The sequence below is a fragment of the Staurois parvus genome, unplaced genomic scaffold, assembly GCF_062004578.1.
Source record: "Staurois parvus isolate SC_StPar_1 unplaced genomic scaffold, SC_StPar_1.0 ptg000086l, whole genome shotgun sequence".
Taxonomy (NCBI): domain Eukaryota; kingdom Metazoa; phylum Chordata; class Amphibia; order Anura; family Ranidae; genus Staurois; species Staurois parvus.
In genome coordinates this window covers 11,177,966-11,201,128 of record NW_028317882.1, presented here as the reverse complement: position 1 = coordinate 11,201,128, position 23,163 = coordinate 11,177,966, and the positions used below count along the sequence as shown (strand labels likewise).

At 38.6% G+C, this 23,163-nt stretch overlaps 1 protein-coding gene and 1 long non-coding RNA gene across 5 annotated transcripts in view; one reads left to right on the top strand and one right to left on the bottom strand.

Annotated features, from left to right (window-relative positions):
- LOC149468524 (uncharacterized) overlaps nucleotides 1–23,163 on the bottom strand; it is a 34,212-nt gene that overhangs the window by 2,719 nt on the left and 8,330 nt on the right. Inside the window, exons 2-3 of the long non-coding RNA XR_016311701.1 lie at nucleotides 4,896–4,960; nucleotides 62–130 (exon numbers count right to left, since the gene is read on the bottom strand). This is a non-coding gene — a long non-coding RNA (uncharacterized LOC149468524). The remainder of the gene's footprint in view (nucleotides 1–61; nucleotides 131–4,895; nucleotides 4,961–23,163) is intronic.
- Nucleotides 22,315–23,163, top strand: part of MAST3 (microtubule associated serine/threonine kinase 3) — a 282,906-nt gene continuing 282,057 nt past the window's right edge. For all 4 annotated transcript variants that reach the window (XM_089670052.1, XM_089670050.1, XM_089670047.1 and 1 more), the window contains exon 1: nucleotides 22,315–22,500. In XM_089670052.1, coding sequence (XP_089526178.1) covers nucleotides 22,462–22,500 — 39 coding nt within the window. In that variant the 5' untranslated portion in view covers nucleotides 22,315–22,461. The remainder of the gene's footprint in view (nucleotides 22,501–23,163) is intronic.

Sequence of the window (23,163 nt, the reverse complement as noted above, 5' to 3'; positions counted from 1 at the left end):
AAGAATTAAAAAGAAGTTAATCCTTTGTCAGTCACATTGAGCTACACTATGAAAAGCTTACTGGCAAGAGTACATCCAGTATCCCAAAGTCCATGTATCTGTTCCAACTCTGAGGAGTGTTGACTTGTTGCTGCAATAGAGAAAAAAGAAAGAATTGTTGAACATCCACAATGTTTGTTGTTTTTTAGTTCAGGCCCACCATTACCATCTAAATTTTTTGCTTTAGATATACTGTACTAAAAAGAACATTGGGCCAAAAACTAGAGCACAGGCCAAATAAAGAAATCAGCACATGGTGGCAAAGCACCACGTTGTACTGGTACTGTTTTCCATGTAGTCCAGTCTCTTGATGAACATATGGTGAGGTTGGTGGACTGTGATGAGTGTGGTCCTGGGCACCAAAGCCATTCCTTGTATCACTACTATTAAAAAAAGATGAAAACGTTTTTATGGAAAGTGTTTCTGTTATAAGAAATAATCATACATCCTGTCATTTTAGGAAAGATGCTCTACACCAGTGGTCTCCGAACTGCGGCCCGGGAGCCAGATGTGGCCCTTTGCTTGCTTTTATCTGGTCCTTAGGGCACTGTTTCATCCACTGATATCAACAATGGGTCATCATTTCCCCCCCACTAACACCAATGATGGGGCACTATTCCTCTCATTGATACCAAAGATGGGACACTATACCCCCCACTGACACCAATGATGAGGCACTATTCCTCGCATTGATACCAAAGGTGGGACACTATACCCCCCACTGACACCAATGATGAGGCACTATTCTTTCCACTGACACCAGTGATAGGGCACTATTCCTCCCACTGACACCAATGATGAGGCACTATTCTACCCACTGACACCAATGATAGGGCACTAGTCCTCTCATTGATACCAAAGATGGGACACTATCCCTCCCACTGACACCAACGATGGGACACTATTCTACCCACTGGAACAGTGATGGGACACTATTCCTCCCACTGACACCAATGATGGGACACTATTCCTCTAATTGATATAAAGGATGGGACACTATACCTCTTACTGACACCTATGATGAAGCACTATTTCTCCTACTGACACCAGTGATAGGGCACTATTCTTCCCACTGACACTAAGGATGGGACACTATTCCTCCCACTGACACCAATGATGAGGTACTTATCCTTGGGGCAGCACAGTGGCTAAATGGTTACCACTTCCACCTGGCAGTAGCAGGGTCGCTGGTTCAAATCCCAACCAAGGCACCACCTGCCTGGAGTTTGCATGTTCTCCCTGTGTCTGTGTGGGTTTCCTCCGGGTACTCTGGTTTCCTCCCACACTCCAAAGACATGCTGGTAGGTGAATTGGCTCCTGTCTAATTTGGCCCTAATATGTACAGTGGGGATCGAAAGTTTGGGCACCCCAGCTAAAAATTTGTATTAATGTGCATAAAGAAGCCAAGGAAAGATGGAAAAATTTCCAAAAGGCATCAAATTACAGATTAGACATTCTTATAATATGTCAACAAAAGTTAGATTTTATTTCCAGCATTTACACTTTCAAAACAACAGAAAACCAAAAAATGGCGTCTGCAAACGTTTGGGCACCCTGCAGAATTTATAGCATGCACTGCCCGCTTTGCAAAGCTGAGACCTGCCAGTGTCATGGATTGTTCTCAATCATCGTCTGGGAAGACCAGGTGATGTCAATCTCAAAGGTTTTAAATGCCCAGACTCATCTGACCTTGCCCCAACAATCAGCACCATGGGTTCTTCTAAGCAGTTGTCTAGAAAACTGAAACTGAAAATAGTTGACGCTCACAAAGCTGGAGAAGGCTATAAGAAGATAGCAAAGCATTTTCAGATGTCAATATCCTCTGTTCGGAATGTAATTAAGAAATGGCAGTCATCAGGAACAGTGGAAGTTAAAGCAAGATCTGGAAGACCAAGAAAAATATCAGACAGAACAGCTCGCAGGATTGTGAGAAAAACAATTCAAAACCCACGTTTGACTGCACGATCCCTCCAGAAAGATCTGGCAGACACTGGAGTTGTGGTACACTATTCCACTATAAACAGATACTTGTACAAATACGGTCTTCATGGAAGAGTCATCAGAAGAAAACCTCTTCTACGTCCTCAGCACAAAAATCATCGTTTGAACTTTGCAAATGAACATAGACAAGCCTGATGCATTTTGGAAACAAGTTCTGTGGACCGATGAGGTTAAAATTGAACTTTTTGGCCGGAATGAGCAAAGGTACGTTTGGAGAAGAAGGGGCAAAGAATTTAATGAAAAGAACCTCTGTCCAGCTGTTAGGCATGGGGTTGGATCAATCATGCTTTGGGGTTGTGTTGCAGCCAGTGGCACAGGGAACATCTCACGAGTAGAAGGAAAAATGGATTCAATAAAATTTCAGCAAATTTTGGATGGTAACTTGATGCCATCTGTGAAAAAGCTGAAGTTAAAGAGAGGATGGCTTCTACAAATGGATAATGATCCTAAACACACCTCAAAATCTACGGGGGATTACATCAAGAGGCGTAAACTGAAGGTTTTGCCATGGCCGTCACAATCTCCTGACCTCAACATAATTGAAAATCTATGAATAGACCTTAAAAGAGCAGTGCGTGACAGACAGCCCAGAAATCTCAAAGAACTGGAAGACTTTTGTAAGGAAGAATGGGCAAAGATACCTCAAACAAGAATTGAAAGACTCTTGGCTGGCTACAAAAAGCGTTTACAAGCTGTGATACTTGCCAAAGGGGGCAGTACAAGATATTAACTCTGCAGGGTGCCCAAACTTTTTCAGATGCCGTTTTTTTGTTTTCTGTTATTTTGAAAGTGTAAATGATGGAAATAAAATCTAACTTTTGTTGACATATTATAAGAATGTCTAATCTGTAATTTGATGCATTTTGGAGATTTTTCCATCTTTCCTTGGCTTCTTTATGCACATTAATACAAATTTTTAGCTGGGGTGCCCAAACTTTCGATCCCCACTGTATGTGTATGTATGAATGTGAGTTAGGGACCTTAGATTGTACACCCCTTGAGGGTTAGGGACTGATGTGAATGTACAATATATATGTAAAGCGCTGCGTAAATTGACGGCACTTTATAAGTACCTGAAATAAAACTGAATGGCCCCTCCAGAAATACAAGACAACTAACAATGCAATTACTCGATGCAGCAAAGGCATGTATTCCTGCCTCGTGGAGGCAATCTCAACCACCAGAGTCCTATGCTATGCTAAAATTGAAGACATCCACCACATGCAAGACTTTACTGCCACTCTTCATAATATGGAGGAACAGTTTCAGTGGAGATCCTGGGGATATATTTCACTTGTATGGAAGCTTAGTTGCAGGTAGTCGCCCACTCTTGAGTCAGTTTCTACGGGCGCTGGGTAGACCCATGGATTTTGCTTCCTAGATTCTCTATAGTCCTACTTTGCTGGAGTGTGACTCGTTTGTACCGTAATATTTTTATATTGGAAGGGTTTTTGTTTCCCCCCCTTTTCTTTATGTTTTTCTAAACGGTCGTCACAGGTAAAAGGTCTTTATCCTAATTTAAATTGCGAAATAAATAATAAATCCTCCCACTGACTCCAGTGATAGGGTACTATTCCTCCCACTGACACCAATGATGAGACACTATTCTACCCACTGACACCAGTGATAGGGCACTATTCCTCTCATTGATACCAAAGATAGTACACTATTCCTCCCACTGACACCAATGATAAGACACTATTCTACCCACTGACACCAGTGATAGGGCACTATTCCTCTCATTGATACCAAAGATAGTACACTATCCCTCCCACTGACACCAATGATTAGGTACTATTCCTCCCACAACAATGATGGGGCATTGCTTTTTCCCACTGACCTGGACCTTTTCTACTCCCAATAGCCACAGTCCAGCCCCCATAAAGTCTGAAGGACAGTAAACTGGCCCTTTGTTTAGAAAATTTGGAGACCCCAATCTATACCATAACAAATTGATTGCAACATTTTATTAAATTATATCGGTTATAAGTAATATTAAATTCTTGCAATCATCTCACCTCAGAGAATCTGACCAGCAGCAGTGCTCACACTACTAACCAACGGTGTACAAATGTGTATAAATAAATAGATTTTAGTGTGCTGTAATATCCCTTTACGCTAATCAATCCAATATGTACAAGGTCTAATCAGAATTAAAATACTAATACACTTATAAAACAAAAATTGTGCACTTGAAATAAAACATCAAATAAGGTCCATTAGTCTTTAAAATGAACATCCAACTGCGCACAGAACAGAGCAAAGATAATATTCACTCCACCATCACCAACTCCCATGGACACACTCTCACCTTCAGTGTTGGATCTTAATATTATAAAAGGTCAAATGTGTAGTGTCCATTTAAACAGCCAGGATGGGCTCTAATGGAGGATTAAACTCTCTCTGAAAGGTCAGCATGAAGGAAACGCCAATAAATGAACTCAGAAAGAAAAACAATTATTAAATGATGTCCTTCAGTTTGGTTGACTATGGTGCACTTTGAGATAAAACAGCTTTATAAGATAGTATTAATACATTAGAAAAGCATATCATGCTACCTTTAACTTTTCTGAAAAGCATAATTTTCACATTTTCATATTACTACTAAAACTTGTTAATCAAAAACTATTGCCTTGTTTGAAAAAAAAAAAAAGAGAAAAGCAAAACATAATAAAAGGTACATAAATGTACTTAACAAAAAATAAGCTTTCCAGCAGTGTTCTGTGAATTGTATAGAAAACCATTGCACAGTTGTAACAACAAGGAAAATCATTTCGTTCAGCTTTGCAAAATAGCTGCATTGTCCATGTTCTGCTCTAATTTATACAGCATTCATTATAAGTAAAAAGCAGTACCATTGAGAGCCTGGTAGCAGATCTAATGTGAGAAACACCCATTGCCATTGCCATCCTTTGTCAACCTAGAAAAAAAAAAAAGACAGGCTTTAACTCTTGTGTTTTCCAAACAAATTTGGGACACTATGTAGAATGACTTTTTTTTTTATAAAAACAAAATGTAAGCATAAAACATGTATATTTTTCCAATGTATTTAATATATATACAAAACAATCCATACATTATACCCAGGAAAAAACCCAGACACAGGACCATGTGAGGCTTAGTCATTAAAAAATAAAAAAAAAAGTGTGTATTAAACCATGCAGGCACTGCACAGAGATGGAGCCTGTCCTTTTGAGGACACACTGGGGTTTATTTACTAAAGCTGGAGAGTCCAAAATCAGACTCCCTTCTGCATAGAAACTAGTCAGCTTCCAGGTTTCATTGTCAAAGCTTCATTGAACAAGCTGAGGTTAGAAGCTGATTGGTTTCTATGCAGAAGGGAGTCTGATTTTGGACTCTCCAGCTTTAGTAAATAAACCCCACTTTGTCTGTTTAGTGCAATATTGCAATATTTAAATATACACTCAGGGTCTTTAACCCCTAATTATGAACATAAAACACACCTTAACGCCTAAACCCACCCATATGGAAGAAAAATATATTTGAAATATATTTTAAAAATATTCTTCCCAAATATATTGACATATGTTTGAAATACTACAATTATGGCCAAATTCAATATATTAAAAAAAAATTATATATATATATATATATATATATATATATATAATACATTTTCAAATATACTGTGTATGTCTTTAAAAATACAAATATAGATTTTTGGAATGCATTTACAAATATATGTAAAAACATGTGTTAAAATGACTTGTTTGTGTGTTTTAAAAAAATATGAAATATATATTTAAAAAATATATATTTTGAAAAATATTTTTTCAGATATTTTTTAATATATAAAATATCATGCAGTATATATATATGCAGCATATATATATATATATATATATATATATATATATATATATATATATATAAATGCGTTTTTTATATATTACAAAGTATGTCAAAAATATTTTTCAAAACCTATTTATTTAAAATATATTCTTCAGATTTTTTTAACATATATAAAAGTAATTTCAACATATATTTTTACATATATCTGTAAATGCATTCCAAAAATCTAGAATTGTATTTTTAAAGACATACAGCATATTTGAAAATGTATTTTTAAAAATATTTTTCATATATTTTGAAATAAAAATGCATTTCAACATAATATATATATATTTTCAAATATATTGAATATGGCCAAAATTGTAGTATTTCAAATATTTTTAAAATATATTTCAAATATATTTTTCTTCCATGTGGGCAGTTGTGTAACTTTTAATAAAACTGTACATATCGCTGCTTCTTAGTGTATCTGGATGAATTACATTTTTTCTACTCTTGACATGCATAGAATGCATGTGTGTATTTTTTGCACCCACAGTAGGGCTCAGAAACAACAGTATACATCTTGTTTTTTTTTTGTTTTTTACCTATCAAATACACACTGAACCTAATGCTGGGTACTCACAGGAAGTTTTTCTTTTCTTCAACCCAGCTGGATGAATGAAAAACAAATGTTCAGATCGCCTTGCTAACATATCCGATGTCAATGCATCGATCTTTCAGCTGAGGTATTGTGTTCTGACAGGGAGACCGCCCCCCCTGCCAGGATACAAAGATCAATGCTGGCAGCCATTGGTTGAAATGCCAAAAGCAACAGTCTCATCCTCCATTGTATGCCGATCAGATGCTGGTTTTCCAGCATGCCCATTCAACAGAAGCTGGTTGTGAGACCAGCTTCTGTAGCACAAGAAACTGTACACACGAGCCAAATTTTTGGCCCGTGTGTACCCAGCTTAAGGCTGACACTAACACTATCCAGCCCTGATCTAACTATAATATTGTTATTTTTTTTAACAGACTTTTTTCTATCAGAGTTCTCTAGCAAAAAGATGCAATGGGGAAATTTACTAAAACCAGAGCACACAGAATTTGGAGCAGCTGTGCATATTAATCAATCAGCTTCTAGCTTCCCCCTTGAAGCTACCTTGTCACAATGTGGAGGAACAGCTACTTTATCACATCCAGTCCCCCAAAAGGGATGTTGGGGTTTGTAGGGTAGAACTTATAAAGCAATCTGATAATCCCCTTTAGAAAAAGAGTGCCTCCAGTTATCTGTCCCCCTCTTGCCAGGTACCATCTACCCATTCCCAGAAAGTGTTAAAAGTAAATAAACACAACCACACCAAAAAAAGTAATTTAACCAGTTCCCACCAGGGCCTATAGCAAAATGACTTTCGTCGTTCTGGGTGGACATCATATTATGTCCTCCCAGAATATACCCTGCATTATTATTATTATTAATATTATACAGTATTTATATAGCGCCAAAAGGTTTGCTCAGCGCTGTACATTATAGTGGGGGACAGTACATGAGACAATACAGTAACAAAACAATACACGAGGGGGTCAAGGGCCCTGCTCTTTCGAGCTTACAATCTAGGAGGGAGGTGATAGTGGTACAGGAGGAGATGGCTGTGGGGGATGGAGTGATAGGAGGAGTGGAGGAGATCGGCAGTTAGGAGAGGGTGTACATGGCCAAATAGCCATGCTGCAGGTGCGATCTGTCACCGGATCTTCCATTGGACACAGTCAATGACAGATCACTGTACCAGCCCACTGCTGGTACAATGTGATTGCTGTGACCAGTCACAGCAGATCACATGACAATTGTAAAGAATGAATGGCTTCGATTCATGCCATTCATTGTGTACAATTGTGTTGCTAGCTGTGATTAGTCACAATGATCACATGGTACAGACAGGGCCAATCACAGCCCACCTGTACCATGTGATTAGCGGTGACAAATCACAGCTAATCACAACAATACAATAAATACATTAATTTCATTTAGTAAAAATGGTTGATTATACCAGTGAAATTCATAAAAAAAAATCCTGATCACTTCCCTAGAATAGTACAATGTTATTATGGTAACATTATATTGCCCAGTGTGTTAAAAACTGTAAAAGAAAGAAAAAAACGTAAAAACTTTTTAAAAATTGAAAAAAAGTTTACATTTTTTTTCTGTACTGTCACCAGTCAGTGTCCCTGATCACCATCACACCAGTTATATGATGATGCTGTACTGCATTGGTGACAGTATGAAAAAAAACAATTGAAAAAAAATATATAGTTTTCCTTTCTTCATTCTCCAAACAATTATGACAAAAAAAGTACAACTTAAAAAAACTTGCCATGCCTTCTTACTAAACGCCTGGGACTGTCCTCTTTCCAAAAAGTGGTCATTTGAGGGATATTTGTCCTGTCCTGACATTTTCGGGCCTCAAGAAGTGAGATCAGTACATCAGGATTGATACATTTTTAGATATATACCATAGTTTGTGGTCTCTATAACTTTCCTACAGACTAAATAACAAATACTGATTTGGTTATTTTCACCAAAGAAATGTAGCAGAATACATTTTGGCCTAAATTTATGAAGAACAATTATTTATTTGCAAAATTGTATAAAAAATTAAGAAAAAACGTGTTATTTTTTTCCCCATAATTTTCAGTGTTTTTTGTTTTGTTTATTTAGCAAAAAATAAAAAACCCAGTGGTAATTAAATACCACCAAATGAAAGCTAAATGAAAAAATTTAGAAAAATGTTTTATGGGTACAGTGTTGCATGGCTGCGCAATTGTCATTCAAAGTGCGACAGCGCTGAAAGCTGAAAGTTGGCCTGGGCAGAAAGGGGGTATTGAAGTGGTTAATAGCAAAAAGAAATAATGCATAAACTGTCCCCCTATGTTAATTGATCATCAATTACATCTTCCAGCAAAGTAAATCCATTGTCAACCATGGCGGCCAAGTGCTGTTGTGGTTGAAAATGCAACAAGTACACACATTGAAAAACAAAGTTAATGACAAAAGCTTAAAATCACAAATAAAAATGAAGTACAACACAAATGCAAAGGAGTGAATTTAGCCTCAGTGGTATATATAGGACCTAATAGCCTATGGAGCAGAGCCGTTCAGCGACTATAGATGAAAAATATGTAAAAAAACAAAACAAAACAAAAGCACAGTGGCTAAAGGGTTAGCACATCTGCCTGGTAGTACTAGGTTTGGTGGTTCAAATCCCAACCACAGCAGCACCTGCCTAGAATTTGCATGTTCTCCCTGTGCCTGCATGGGTTTCCTCCGGGTACTCTGGGTTCCTCCCACACTCCAAAGACATGCTGGTAGGTTAATTGTCTCCTGTCTAAATTATCCCTAGTATGTGTATGTATGAATGTAAGTTAGGGACCTTAGATTGTACACCCCTTGAAGGTTAGGGACTGATGTGAATTACAAAATATATGTAAAAGTGCTGTGTAAATTGACAGCGCTATATAAGTACTTGTAATAAAAATAAATAAGGCATAGCAAATTTTCTTTGTGGAGCTTTTGAATAAGCTAAACTAGTGGTATTATGTTAGACACTACTTAGTGCCTAACAAATAATTTTCAGTGGTTGGAAAATTCTCTAAATCACCACAAAATCTGAATTTCTGGTAATTTTTCTCAAAATAGTTTGCACCTTTTGAACATCTGAGATGGGTTTGGAAAAGGAGGCTTCTGTAAAATCAAAATCATTTATTGAGACTGTTCCACATACATTTTCTGTATAAAATTTGCAAGAGATATATAAATCGGTCCAAATTTGACAGAATTATCCACAAATTTGTCACAGTTTTCATGGACAGCCTCAGCAACAGCATACTTCAGCAGTGTATATTTGGCTAATATTTTTTTCCTTTTACATTTAGCTTTACCTACAAACAACAGTAGATCTCTAAACTATTATTTGTTTTGTTTCACATTTCCCAGGCTTGTAGTTTTCTTTAAAGCCATACATACAGTATATTTTTATCCAGTGGTACTACTAGACCATCAGAAGTAGTAGCTCTAAAATATTTGTATTGAAACATACAGGCTGAAGCACACCAATGACATCACTCATAGTAAGTCTTTACTATGTCAGCACAAGAACACTCTGACGAGTTTTGCCCTTACGAGCTTAGTAAAGAATCATGTGTTGCCAGAACATAGTAGAGTCAGACCACAGGTCTCAAGCACAAACTCCCTCTTACGTCACTAATTACTGCTCTAAGCAACATAATTATTACTCCATTGAGCAGAGCTGTTGATTAGAGCAGTGTTTGACTGGTCATGTGCACCCTGGAGCCCATATAATCTCTGAACATCAAGTTTAGGTGCTGCTTATGACTGGTGCTTGTGACCTTCCTCCTCCTCTTTAGCCTCCCAACCCTCCACCTTGTCCTCTAGAGTCCCCCTTACCACTGTGCTTCTAGTGCCCTATAAGGCCACATAGTGAGTGTTCCAGCAGGAACGGAGGTGGTACTTATCCCTGCCTGCTCAGGTTTTGCAGCCTTCCCAAACAGAGACAAAATTATATTAGCAGCTACTGCTAGAAGGAAAAAACTCAACTCCTCAGAGTGAGTCTTCCTCTCATAGCTGTACATATATTTATTTAAAGCCTGTTGCTGCTGCTTTAGTCTCTGGAGAATATTCAATGCAGAAATTCAGCATTTGGGGTTGTTAAACACTAATCTGTTGGTGTACAGCTGGTTTTGTCAATGCAAGTCCACCTGGTGAGCAGTGGTCAGGAAGGCCAAAAATGTCCAAAATTCTTTTGGCCTGTTGTAGCAGGTCCTGTATTTATGGGTACTTGTGCAGGATGCCCTGGACTAGCAAGTTGAGCCAAGTTGAGCACATGGGCCTGACAGTCTCCCCCAGGTGCTGTTATCATACACGACCTTGCCTGGCTTCTTCACCTTGCCTGCAGTCAGCCTCCACTCAGCCTAGGCCTAGAGAGCTTATTGGAAATGGCGTGGTGGGTGTTGGCAAGGGATGAGGTTCCAACCTAGGCTTCCTGGTCTTCTGTCTGTCTGTCACCTTACCATTTTTATTACTGGAGGTGAAAAGGACAGACCTTGAAGTCCCCTAACAGACTCCCTCCCACTGGATGAAGCAGAAGTACTTTTGGAGGCACCAGGGAAATGTGGCGTAAGGGGAGGTGCAGCAAAAGGTGGAGGAGGGTGAGACTGTTGCTAAGTCTCTCCACCATGTGCTGCTCCTATCAAGCTCTAAGGTCTAGCTCCATTTGGTTTTGCATGTAAAAAGTGCCAAAATAGCTGCTGCTCTTTACCCCAACTTATTTGCAGGCAAATGCTGAGACCACACGGGTACTGTGAGCATTGGATATTTTGATAAAGGCCCACACTGCTGAACTCTACCTACCTACTGTAGAGGCAACACAGGTTTTCTGCTGTGCCTGTGTCATCAAATGCCTTTTGACTGTTCCCTACTGCTCCCTATATCTTTTAAAAATATATTCTTCAGATTTTTTTTACCATAATAAAAAAGTCATTTTAAAATATTTTACATATATTTGTAAATGCATTCCAAAAATGTAGATTTGTATTTTTAAAGACATACAGTATATTTGAAAGTTATTTTTATATTTATCATATATTTATAAATATTTATCATATATTTTGTAATAAAAATGCATTTCAACATACATACACATATATATATATATATATATATATATATATATATACACACACACACACACACATATATATATATATATATATATATATATATATATATATATATATATATACACACACACACACACACACACACACACACACATATATATATATATATATATATATATATATATATATATATATATATATATATATATATATATATATATATATATATATATATATATATATATATATATATATATATATATATATATATATATATATATATATATATATATGTGTGTGTGTATATATATATATATATATATATATATATATACACACACACACACACACACACACACACACACACACACACACACACACACTGTGTGTGTGTACGTATATTTATATATATATATATATATATATATATATTTATTGTAATATATTTTGAAATATAGTGAACATGGCCATAATTGTAGCATTTCAAATATATGTCAACATATTTGGAAATAATATTTTTAAAATATATTTCAAATATATTTTTCTTCCATATGGGAAGGCAACTTCTTGTGGCTTTAACTATGAAAATATAATCTTAAAGAATCCCATATTCTTTACTTGTTATGCCACCTGACTGCATGACAAATTTAAAAAACAAGACTTGGGCTTTAGGAAAACATTATCTGCACTGAGGGTTTGTTTTGGGAGCAGGTTGAACAGGTGAATGTAAGGTGCTGAATATATGAATGAGTCACAACTTTTTAATTATGTACTTGTGATACAGCTGCCATTTTGGACAGGATACACATATCCACATGAGCTCCCACACTTATATACCCCTTATGGACCAAATCAAGTAATACTTTTCAGCTATGAGCTCTTCAACAACAACTTTTTGAAATTTGTTTATGTATGAAGAGATGTGAATAGTATGATTTTTTTTTAATTAGCTAAAATATAATGAAAAATTAGGTAGAGAGGTTTATAGTTCAACTGTCTGACATAGTTTAAATGTCAAACATCACACCATCTGCCAGTTCTGGCCTCTTTCATTGCCAGTGCTATCTGCATTCCAGCACACCACTGCCATTCTGCATATCGCCATTCTGCCGCTCTGGGCACCCTCTATGTGATTGTACCCATTGCAGACTTTCCACCAGGTATGTCTCATTTGCTAGGCTAAGTTTTATTTTCTTTGTTTAAGGTGATGGTATACTGACTTTAATTATCTAACCATGTGCAAGCAATTTTTGCTTTACTAATTTTCCTTGCACATGATTGGGTATTTTTTGGAAAGTGAATCTTCACTTTGTTTTAACTCAGTCACCAAGATAAGCAAAAATTCATCTTTCAAAATGGAAAATTCACTTTCAAAAGTGGGTTCAAAATTAGGTTAACCTAAGGGAACATTTAAAACACGTAATTACATATACCACATATTAAATGCTAGAGATAATTTGCAGTCTTTCATCACATTAGCACTCCCACATTTGTGATGCAACACAGAGGAAATGATGAGGCATGGATTGTGACCCAGAACAAAAGTTGAATGTCACTTTAGCAAACAGGGACAAGCTAAGGGAATTAGTATGTGGACTTGGGGGATCAATCAACCATGAAACTACAAACAGGAACCAAAACATGTGAGCCCATCATTACAAGGTAAAGCAAACAAAAGATACAGGGAATATACCTACACTAATACCTAGTTAAAACAAAAAAAACATTTGAAAGTGTGCAATGCCTTTAAAGGTTAATTAAGAAGATTTTTATAAGATAGTGAAAAAAACTAGGCTCGGGTATTATATCAGAAATTATGATATATTTACATTTTTATATGATACCCCAAGTAAAGAATTATTATTTTACAGGATTTATATAGTGCCAACAGTTTGCTCAGCGCTTTACAATATAAAGGGAGACAATACAGCAGCAATACAGTTCAATACAAGAGGGTTAGGAGGGCCCTGCTCCTTATCCTTCTTCTAAAGAAATGTGATACAGGCACGCTCTGTAGATTTCTTATATTCTCAGTCTGACATGGTGCTGATGGGCTTTATCCAATCACAGAGAACACTTTTTTTAAATGATTTTTAAAAATGTGTGTAATGCCCTCTTGTGTACATTGTTTGTGAATATAGTTTGAGGCTTGTTAGAAGTCTTGGTGTGAGTCAGAGGGTTTATGTCAGGGCAGGGCTGTGGAACGGACAGGTAGGCCTAGTGGCAGGGTAATGCACTGGCTGACGACAACCACCACCAACAGACCGAAGTCCCTCAGGGCGCGGAGTCTAAGTCCCAGGCTGCCCTTCACCAGGGCCCCTGATGGTGGGGATGGACTTGACGCAGCCAGGAACCAGGTCGCGGCCCCCGAGACACCCCGGCTGCGGTAATGGCCGCCGCAATGGCGTGTAGCTGGTGAGAATGACAATAGCGTAGTCAGGCAAGCCGGGTCACAACAACGGGACAAAACGGTACAGAACAGTAGACAGAGAATCACAGGTCACGGGCCGGGTTCAGCAACGGAAGGTCAGATCGAAGGAAAACACAGAGAATGGTTTTAGTCACAAGCCGAGTCAGATACCAGAAGAGTCACGAGCGTATACACAGAGCTGTAGCAAGACAAAGACACAAGACACAAGTGCAAAGAGCATGTGCAGATCACAGGCTTATATGTACTCAGCCACACCCCTCTGGGGGATGGACCTCAGAGACCTGAAGGCATAAAAGATTCCCATCATGCTCAGCAGAAATCCAAGATGGATGCCAGCACATGGAGTAACATAACCTCTGGGAAAAGGTAGGACCTTGACAGTTTACTTCAGGTCAGGCTGGGGAGCTCTGCAGGTCAGTCCTCTGGTACCTCCAGCTGGTTCTAGAAGCTTGGAGAAGTTTCTAGAAGCCAGTGAGTGGAGGTCAGGAGGAGCTGATCTGCATAATCATGGGAGTCTGACTAATCCGAGGCAGAAGCCCTGGCAGTGTGGCAGAGCCTGGCTAGCAAGAGATTAGGGAGGAAGATGGAGTGCTGATGTGTACGTATGAATGTGAGTTAGGGACCAACAGCTTCTCATAGAGGCTTTATCACTGCTCTGATGCCACTCTGGAGGAACTAGAAAGTCTAGGATCCTACATTTTGTGAAGTTTGTCCTCAGAGTTATTAGTTTCAAGTTGGGCATTCCATATACCCCTAGACCCTATCCAAGTTGTTTATCCCAAAAATAACAAAAACAAGCCCATGGACTGGTTACTGACTCTGAATGAAAGTTGGAAAGTGCGTGTTGTCTGGCCATGCAGGAAACTAAGGGGACCCAAAATCAATGGCTCTCAAGGGGGTAGTACTGCAGGTGTTATATAACTAATGTGCACTAATATAGACCTTTCATTAATAGTTTAATACTGGAATAATAAGAAGAGAAGTTTAAGTTCTTATATACTGTATTCCTATTTTGCAGAAAGTAAGCAATTTTTTTATCTCATGTTATTTTATAAACATGTTTAGATCCAAAACTATCTGAATGTTTTGAATTATTAATTGAATTAATAATATTTTAGTGAATTGCCTAAAGCTGTATTTCACTTTTTTTTTTTGAAGTTTACTGCATCATCTGCCTTTGGAGGATAACTCTGTAGAATTTGTTTTAATGGCCTATAGCACTTCCTGATTTAATTGGACAAACGTAACTTTATATAGAGGCTCATATAAAATATGTGCAATTTTAAACACTCAGCTGTAAAAAGTTTTTATGCTGAAATGCAAGAAAGCTATGATATTGTATTAATCTTTGCTTTTTGCACTTATAAATGTAATTTATTTAGAGATGGTAAAACTGCAAAATACAGTACTAAAACACTTCAAAATGCTTTATTTTTCACTTCATTAGGGTAAATTTGATACATTGCACATGAATATTTGATAGTCTTTTTTTCCAGCAACAGATAGAGTCTCTGTTTTTGTTCATATGTCCAAAAAAGTTAGCCTAAGTATCCAACTAACACAAGTGGCATAACAAACTAATATAATATGCTTATACCACATTTAAAACAAATAATATATAGAAAAAAAAAAGCTTGAATTAAAGATACAGCACTATATACGGTAAAGTACACAAAAGCACAACCACTTATAGAGGATGCACGCATGTGACTGAGAATGTACGCCAGACACGTCAACTTACACAATGCATGCAAACACACATTTTCATCTTTGAGAATTTGCAATTTGAAGATTGCTATGTAGGGGACAAAGTGTATTAGCATGAGTACTCCAGTTTTTCTGAAAGAAGTCTGTTGTTTGGGTGTGTTAACACCACTGCTCTCTAGTGACAAACTACCATTCATTGCAGTGCTGCAGCTCTTATTTGTGGTGATTTTTGGTACATTAGGCAGCCCATTCAAATATTTGAGCTCCCTGAACTCAAATAAACGTCAACCATAACTCTACACATGGTCAAAAATGTTAACAGGCAAGCATTAGGTGCACAGCAAAGAAACCCACAATCCCCCAACCCCTACCAAGTATGAAACCTCTTTGGTGTGTTGTCTCTTTAGGTAATCCATAGTGCTCTAGGAATCCTGTGTCAGGTATTAAATGTTCCTTTATAAAACACAGATTGTATATAGATAGTGGAAAAACATATACGAAAGAGTTAAAGAGATTAAAATAAAATGGACTCAAACCTAATATAGTGTACATTTAAGAAAGCATACCCAGGACTTTTTTTCAGTGGGAACGCAGGGGAACGGAGTCCCTGCCCCTCCAGCACCGAATGTATGTAATAGAAAGGGTTTCTGAGATGTGCTGGAAGGTCTTTTGATTCTGAAGATCTATTGTCACTTGAGGGGATTTGTTTTTGCATGGTGGTCTATTGTTGCTGGTGGGGATATACTGTTGAGAGTCTATTGCTGCTGTCTGTTGGAGAGTCTATTGATGCTGGCTGTTGCTGGGAGATCTGTTGTTGCTGCGGGGGGTCTATTGTTGCTGGGATGGTATTTTGTTGCTTGGAGGGTATATTGCTGTTGCCTGCAGGGGATCTATTTTACTGCTTTTCTTGTTATCATTAACACATTTCATATAAATTACATAGCACCACAAAATGATACTGGCTGTGTATTCTGTATAAGTAACAGTACTGGGAGGTGGTTAGGGGTAGAACAAGGGACTGTGCTCAGAGCTGGGTTGAGACAAGAAGTGATTCAGAAGGGGGGAGTTTCTGCACCTATTCTTTGAAAAAAAAAAAAGCCCTGGGCATACCTATTCCTAGTTTATAGAACACACTGTGAGTGTAGGGTTTCATGGAACCCTCCTTTCCTGAGGGGGCACCACAGCACTATTATAGTACTCTCAGAATCCCTGTAATCCCTGCCAGGACTTCCAGAACTACTACTCTCAGAATCCCTGACAGGACTATGAATGGTACTTGCAGAATCTCTGCTAGGACTTCCAGAGTTCCTAGTAATGGCAATGGGCATATCCTCCAGCCAGAAGTGTATATAAACTCCAGCCTTTCAAGTGTCTGGTGTTGTGTTTTATTGCCAGCCACTCAAAAACTGAAACTTGCCTGCCAGGTATTCTAACCCTCATTAACCTGACTATGCTCTTGCTATCTATCTAGACCTCTGCTTGGACCTGACTATGCTCTTGCTTGCTGCCTACCTAGACCTCAGCTTAGACCTGACTACTCTCTTGCCTGCCACCTGATTCAACACCTTCCTGGACCTGGCTATTTTTTCTTGTCTGCAACACTGTGAACAGTCTCCTCACTGTAGACTCTCCATTCCAGTTACCCACTTCATGGGGAAATCTTGAGGACTGGGCTCACTATGGTTCATGGCTCAACTTCACCAAGAGGAGTTCTGGTGAAGATCAACTGCCACTTAGATTCCATGCCTCTGTCAAGCCCCATCAAATCCCTTGGGGAACCATAACAGGTACCCCTCACTCACAAGGTATATACAGCATGCATTATTAAAGGCCACCAGGAGAAGATCCAAAGAGTAGGATGTAACTGCACATCACCTGACGAGCCTGGTGACATTTGGAAAATGTAAGTATAAAATACTTCTCCAATCTCTAGAATGAAGTGCCTACATAACTGACATGGGCAACAAGTATTCTTCAGCACCATAAGATGCAACTGTGGGGATCTGGATCTTCCCTGTGCTTCCCATCCCACTTCCTTTACCCCCCCCCCCCATTTCCCCCTCTTCCTTTTACAATCTGCCTTATCTTTCATCCATTCTCTCTTTCTCTCTCCCTTCCTCTCTCTCTCTCTCTCTCTCTCTCTCTCTCTCAAAACCCACATCAGGTTTGGTATGTCTTAACTCCTCCCACAAAGGAGCAACCATACCAGATATCTCATTATCTCTTTCTTTAATGTGTCTGAATATTATCCTTTATTTTTTAAATGAACAATCATGATGGAAGCAGACATGTGACTTTATTAGCATTCCATATATATAAAAAAGTATTCATAGTAATGTTAACAATATTCTTGACTGTTACATATACATTGTGCATATGGGCATAATTTTAAAGGCTCCCATAAATTGGAAAATTTTGCACGATTTCAAGTCACTATGTACTGTATTGATAAAAAAAATTGCATAACAATTAATTCAGTGAAAGTGTATGAACATTCTTTCTGTGTGAAAAGGCCAAAAAGGAATGTTATTAAGCTTATTCCTTTTCAGAAATAATGTTTCTCATTTATTAAAAAAAGAAAAATACTGCATTTGACCATTAGACTGCACTAAACATATCTAGATGTCAAATGCTGTATTTTCCATTTTAAAGTTGTTCTACAGCCTAAAAATATTTTACCTTAAAGTATTCCCTGCATTAAGATAAAAACGTTTTACATAGCAAACACTCTTTTCAGGCCACAAAATGTCTTATCCATGCTCAAATCAGCCTGAAATGCATTCAAGGTTCTTAAAACAAATTCTCTCAATGTTTATTTATCATACAGCAAGAACCAAAATCTTAGTGATATCAACAAGGGTATATTATGTATTGTTACTGATATTCTCTGCTGCAATGATATGTATTTTCACATTGCATTGTTGATCTTTCTTGATGTATTAACAAAATCGAATAAATATTTCTTTAAAAAAAAAAAGATAAAAAATGTTTAGGTAACAGTATCACCCACCTCACCCCTCTTATAGTTACCGGAGTCCTCTCTTGATCCAGCGCTGTGCCCTGCTGCTCCTCTCTCATCTCTCTCTTCACACAGGGACTGACAGGCAGCTTCGGAAGCCATTGGCTGTCAGTCAGATTCCGTGACAAGGGAGCAGGGGGGTATCATTGTCTAGTGCCTATGGACGAAGGCAGCACAGCTTGGGATCAAACCTGCAAGTAACCCCATATCAAACAGAGGACGAGCCAGGAGCGCCAGTGGAGGACTTGGGAAGTGGTGGTTTGGGGCTTGCTTGTGCAATTCTGTTGCACAGAGAAGGTAATTATAAACCTGTTTCCTATTTTAAAATTTTTTTAAATCACTTTAAATCAACAAAAAAACATTTGTCCAGCACAGGAAATGGCCTAATAGGTTTTTTGTCCCATTTGCACAGAAGCAATATACAGGCACTTTCACTTGGCAAATGGCTATGCACAATTTTCTATAGGGTATAACTATACCCTTATGGCTGTCCTTGTTACACTTGGAAAATCAATGAGATTACCATAAAAACCATAAAATACACATGGGGGGCCTCAATGAGGGGAATTGGTTCTCAAGGGGAGGAGCCCAGAGTTGGGCTTTAAGTCTTTTAATAGAGATAATGATAATTTAACTTTTGTGGGTTTAAGTCATACTCTTTCCTCAGACATTATACAGTTCTGAAAATGGTTCACAAACAAAGCAAGATACTCCCAAAAGGTTAATCACTTCTAAAGGATGCCAAAACTGCAACTTTCCTCATTAGAACACTGCAAATACATTAGCTGATTAATAATGAAAAAGTCAAAGTAGAGTCATTATTTAAATATGTCTAGAAAAGAAAAATGAAGGAAGATGTGGAAAGCAAAAGGGGAAAGTGGTGTTATTAATGAGGAATTACTATGTTCTTATAGTCAATTCAAATATTTTTTGGAAGACAGGAATATTTGCCAACACATGTAGGGAGTTACTTGAGATAAAAAAGCTGTTTTCATACTAAAAGTGTACACACACCATGCTAGTCTGTAGCAGTACTTTTAGGGCCAGTTCAACCCACAAAAATGCATGCATTCCAGATACATTTTTGCTTACAGTTCACACTACACACAGTTCCGGTGCAGTTTTGATGCAGTTTGCCATGTTCCAGTATGGGTTCTGTGCAGAATTTTTTTTTTCTGCACCGGAAACTGGCCAGAACTGACTGCACTGGTGTGAACTAGGGCCAATGGAATACATGGAAAACACTGTGCATGCATTTTTGAAGCAGAAGAAAAGCGCACTGGACTGCATCTAGCATGAACTAACCCTTAATGCAAGCATGTTAAGCCAGCCATACATGGATCAAAATTCGTCCAGTCCATCAGGGACCGGACGATTTATGACATGTACACGTGTATGTGTACAGCTGCCCAGTCGGAGTTTCACCGCTCGATCAGTGCTGCAGGCTATAGCCTGCAGCACTGATCAGTGTGTTCTGCTGACGGAAAGACTCCCAGAGTCATTCTACTATCAGAGTAGAATGACTCAGAGGGGAAGATTCCCCTATCCACCTCAAATGTGTGGCTGGGGGAATCAGGTCAGTTTTTCTGCCTTCAACTCGCTGGTTGAACAAAAAAAAATTATGTCACCTATGGTTTGTCTCAACGTGTATCACAATAAAGCTGTCCAATCATTTGGCTGGTTTTCCAGCCAAAGGATTTGTAAGTCTGTTTTGTTTCTTTCACATCTACACATACCAGATATAGAAGGATCAAAAAAAGCTCACCAAAACACCTACATCAATGCTTCTTTCAAATGCAGTAGTAAAGTAAAGATAAGTAAAGTAGAAGCACCTGATACACAACTGGGCCCTCTAGTGCCAGAAGCAAAACGGCTCTTTTACATGGGCAGCAGTGACTGTCAGGGATCCCCTCGATCCCCGCCGCGATGGCCCGGCGCAGGCGCAGTGCACCGCCCTGTGCAGGGACACGGGCACTAGGTCCGGGCCGGCCGCGGCGTTCGAGTTCGCGCATGCGCAGTAGAAGCCGCGGCCGCCCGCTGGGCACCAATGGCAGCGCAGGGCTGGATATTTAAATGTCCCTGAGCTGTCATTCAGTGCCTTCTGCTCCTACCTGTATCCTGCGAATCTGAACCTGTTCCTAGTAAGTTATTTGACCCGGATTGCTATTGACCTGCTGATTTCTCCTGCCCAGACCCTTGCTTTGCCTGACCTCTCTTCTGAATGCCCCTCATTAGATCTGACCTGCTGTTGCTGACCTGGCGTGTGACCCGACGATTCTCTGTCCGCTCCCATTTACTATACCGTCCTCTACGTTACCAACTCGGCCCGTCTGACTTCGCACTTGCTCAGCCATCCATCCATCCCATCGGGGTCACCCGACCTCCTCACATCTGGCTCTCCCTGGTTGGAGCCCCTGGCGAACACCCCTACCACTGACAGGTGTGCTCAGTAGTGGCAACCTGGTCCCGGGGTACTCCAAGTCCATCCCCACCATCAGGGGCTCTGGTGAACAAGTACTCTGGGGCTTAGACTCCGCGCTCTGGGCACGCCTGACCGGTGGAGTGCTAGTGGTGCCACTCGGCGGTCCCTCACAGTGATCTGTGGTGGATCACTTTCCAAGGGGCAGTAGAGCAATGGCTGGCAGGCCTTTAGGAGGTGATCCCGATTCCTCCTGAATGTCTACCTTTGTTTTAAATCTCAAGATGTACTTTGTATTGAAATACTGTAACTACAAGCAAACCATTGGGCTCATGACTGCAGCGTGCTCCCATTGACTTTAATGGGCATGTTTGACAGGTGGTGCCTCCTGTCAGACTCTGTGAACTAAGTTAAAAATACATACAGCTCCATCCAGCTGCAATGGTAGACTTTAGCAGGGGAGTTGAGCGGCAGGCATGGAAGTGTCTTTTACCTACATACTATGTGCTATAAAAGGTGTCAATCTTTATAATTTCAGAAAGTAGGGAGGTATAGAAAAATCAGCATTTCAGCATGTACATAAGTATCTTACACACAGAGGTACAGAGATAACTGGAGAGCTGTTGGACATAGCTACAAGAACTGCTAGTGTTTAAATGTACTGCACATACACTGACACCCTCTGGTGTAAAGTTGATTTTTAAAAAAAAAAAATTTAGGCCATCTGTATTGCTCAGTTTTTTAAAATAGTTTACTTATGGTGCATGCTACTGTAAAGATTGTATTTTATTTCTGACTTTATTTTTATACTACCATGTCTGCATGTACAAAAAAATTGTTTACTATACTTAAATACTATACTTTTATACAGCCTTTTCAGTTCACTAATGGTTTTTATTTTTCAGATGCCCTGAGTTAATTGGTAAGCCTAAGAATATGCACTGATTCTTTAGAATAAGCACAGTATAAGCATGATGAAAAAATGAAGTTTATGGAACTAAATGGCCTGATTTACATTAAACAAATCCATGTAAATATGAATAATTTTAAGCTAATAGGAATGCCAACTGATTGAGTTCTAAGATGTGTGACGCCCTGTGCAAAAGCTGGATGACAATTTAGTAACAGAACATTCAAATACTGAGCTAAGCAGAACATCAAATTAGTATGGCAATGGAGTGGTTAAGACGAGGGGCAATCATATGACTGGTAACATCCAACTGGAATTCTGCAGCAGATGAATTACTTCTGGTCTTGCTTACCACTGAAAGGCAGATCTAAGAAGACTTTAACAAGTTAGCATAGTGCAGCTGGGTGTGTGAGAGACACCACAGGGCAAAGAAGGAGAAATTAGACATGGATGAGTCAAATATCCTGAGGCGCAGAGGACTACAAGTAAGTCTTTTTCAGATTTTGCATGCTCGCTAGTATTCAGTTTTGAAACTAGCAACGCTTGAGAACTGGGTTGCTCTGTGTCTAATTTGCCATTGTCTATTTATTGTGCATATGCTATATACAGGAGAATGCATAGTGTGGCATGGTAACAGGAAAATATGATGTATTTATATCTGATTCCTATTAGACACTATTAGCATTTGATTTTACTAAAGGAGCAGAAAATGTTCTTTTTGCAACTTGAATAAAGAGAAGCTGTCCTTTTCATCATGTGCAAACAAAAAACAGTGTTTTAAAACCTTTAGAATATTATTGGTCATGTAAATTCTCGAAAGCTTTATCTCTAAGAAGTATTTTTTTTCCATTTCCACATTTTGCTTGTAAGTGACTGCTTGTAAATGTGTGAATTTGACAATTTAATAACCCTTAGTGATCAGTGAGTACCAACTGCCTAATTGAAACAACACAGTAAAGGGGAATAAATCTTCAATTTGGAAAACAACATCTTTTCCATCCTTATCTTTTTGCATAGAATTTTGGTGAATAAATTGACATTCTATGGCCAGCCTTCGCATCATATTTCTTTTCTGTAACAGTATTCATGTTCACTGGTGATTGACAAAGAAAACAAAATTTTAAAAACAGGCTTGGTCTTAGTAAAAC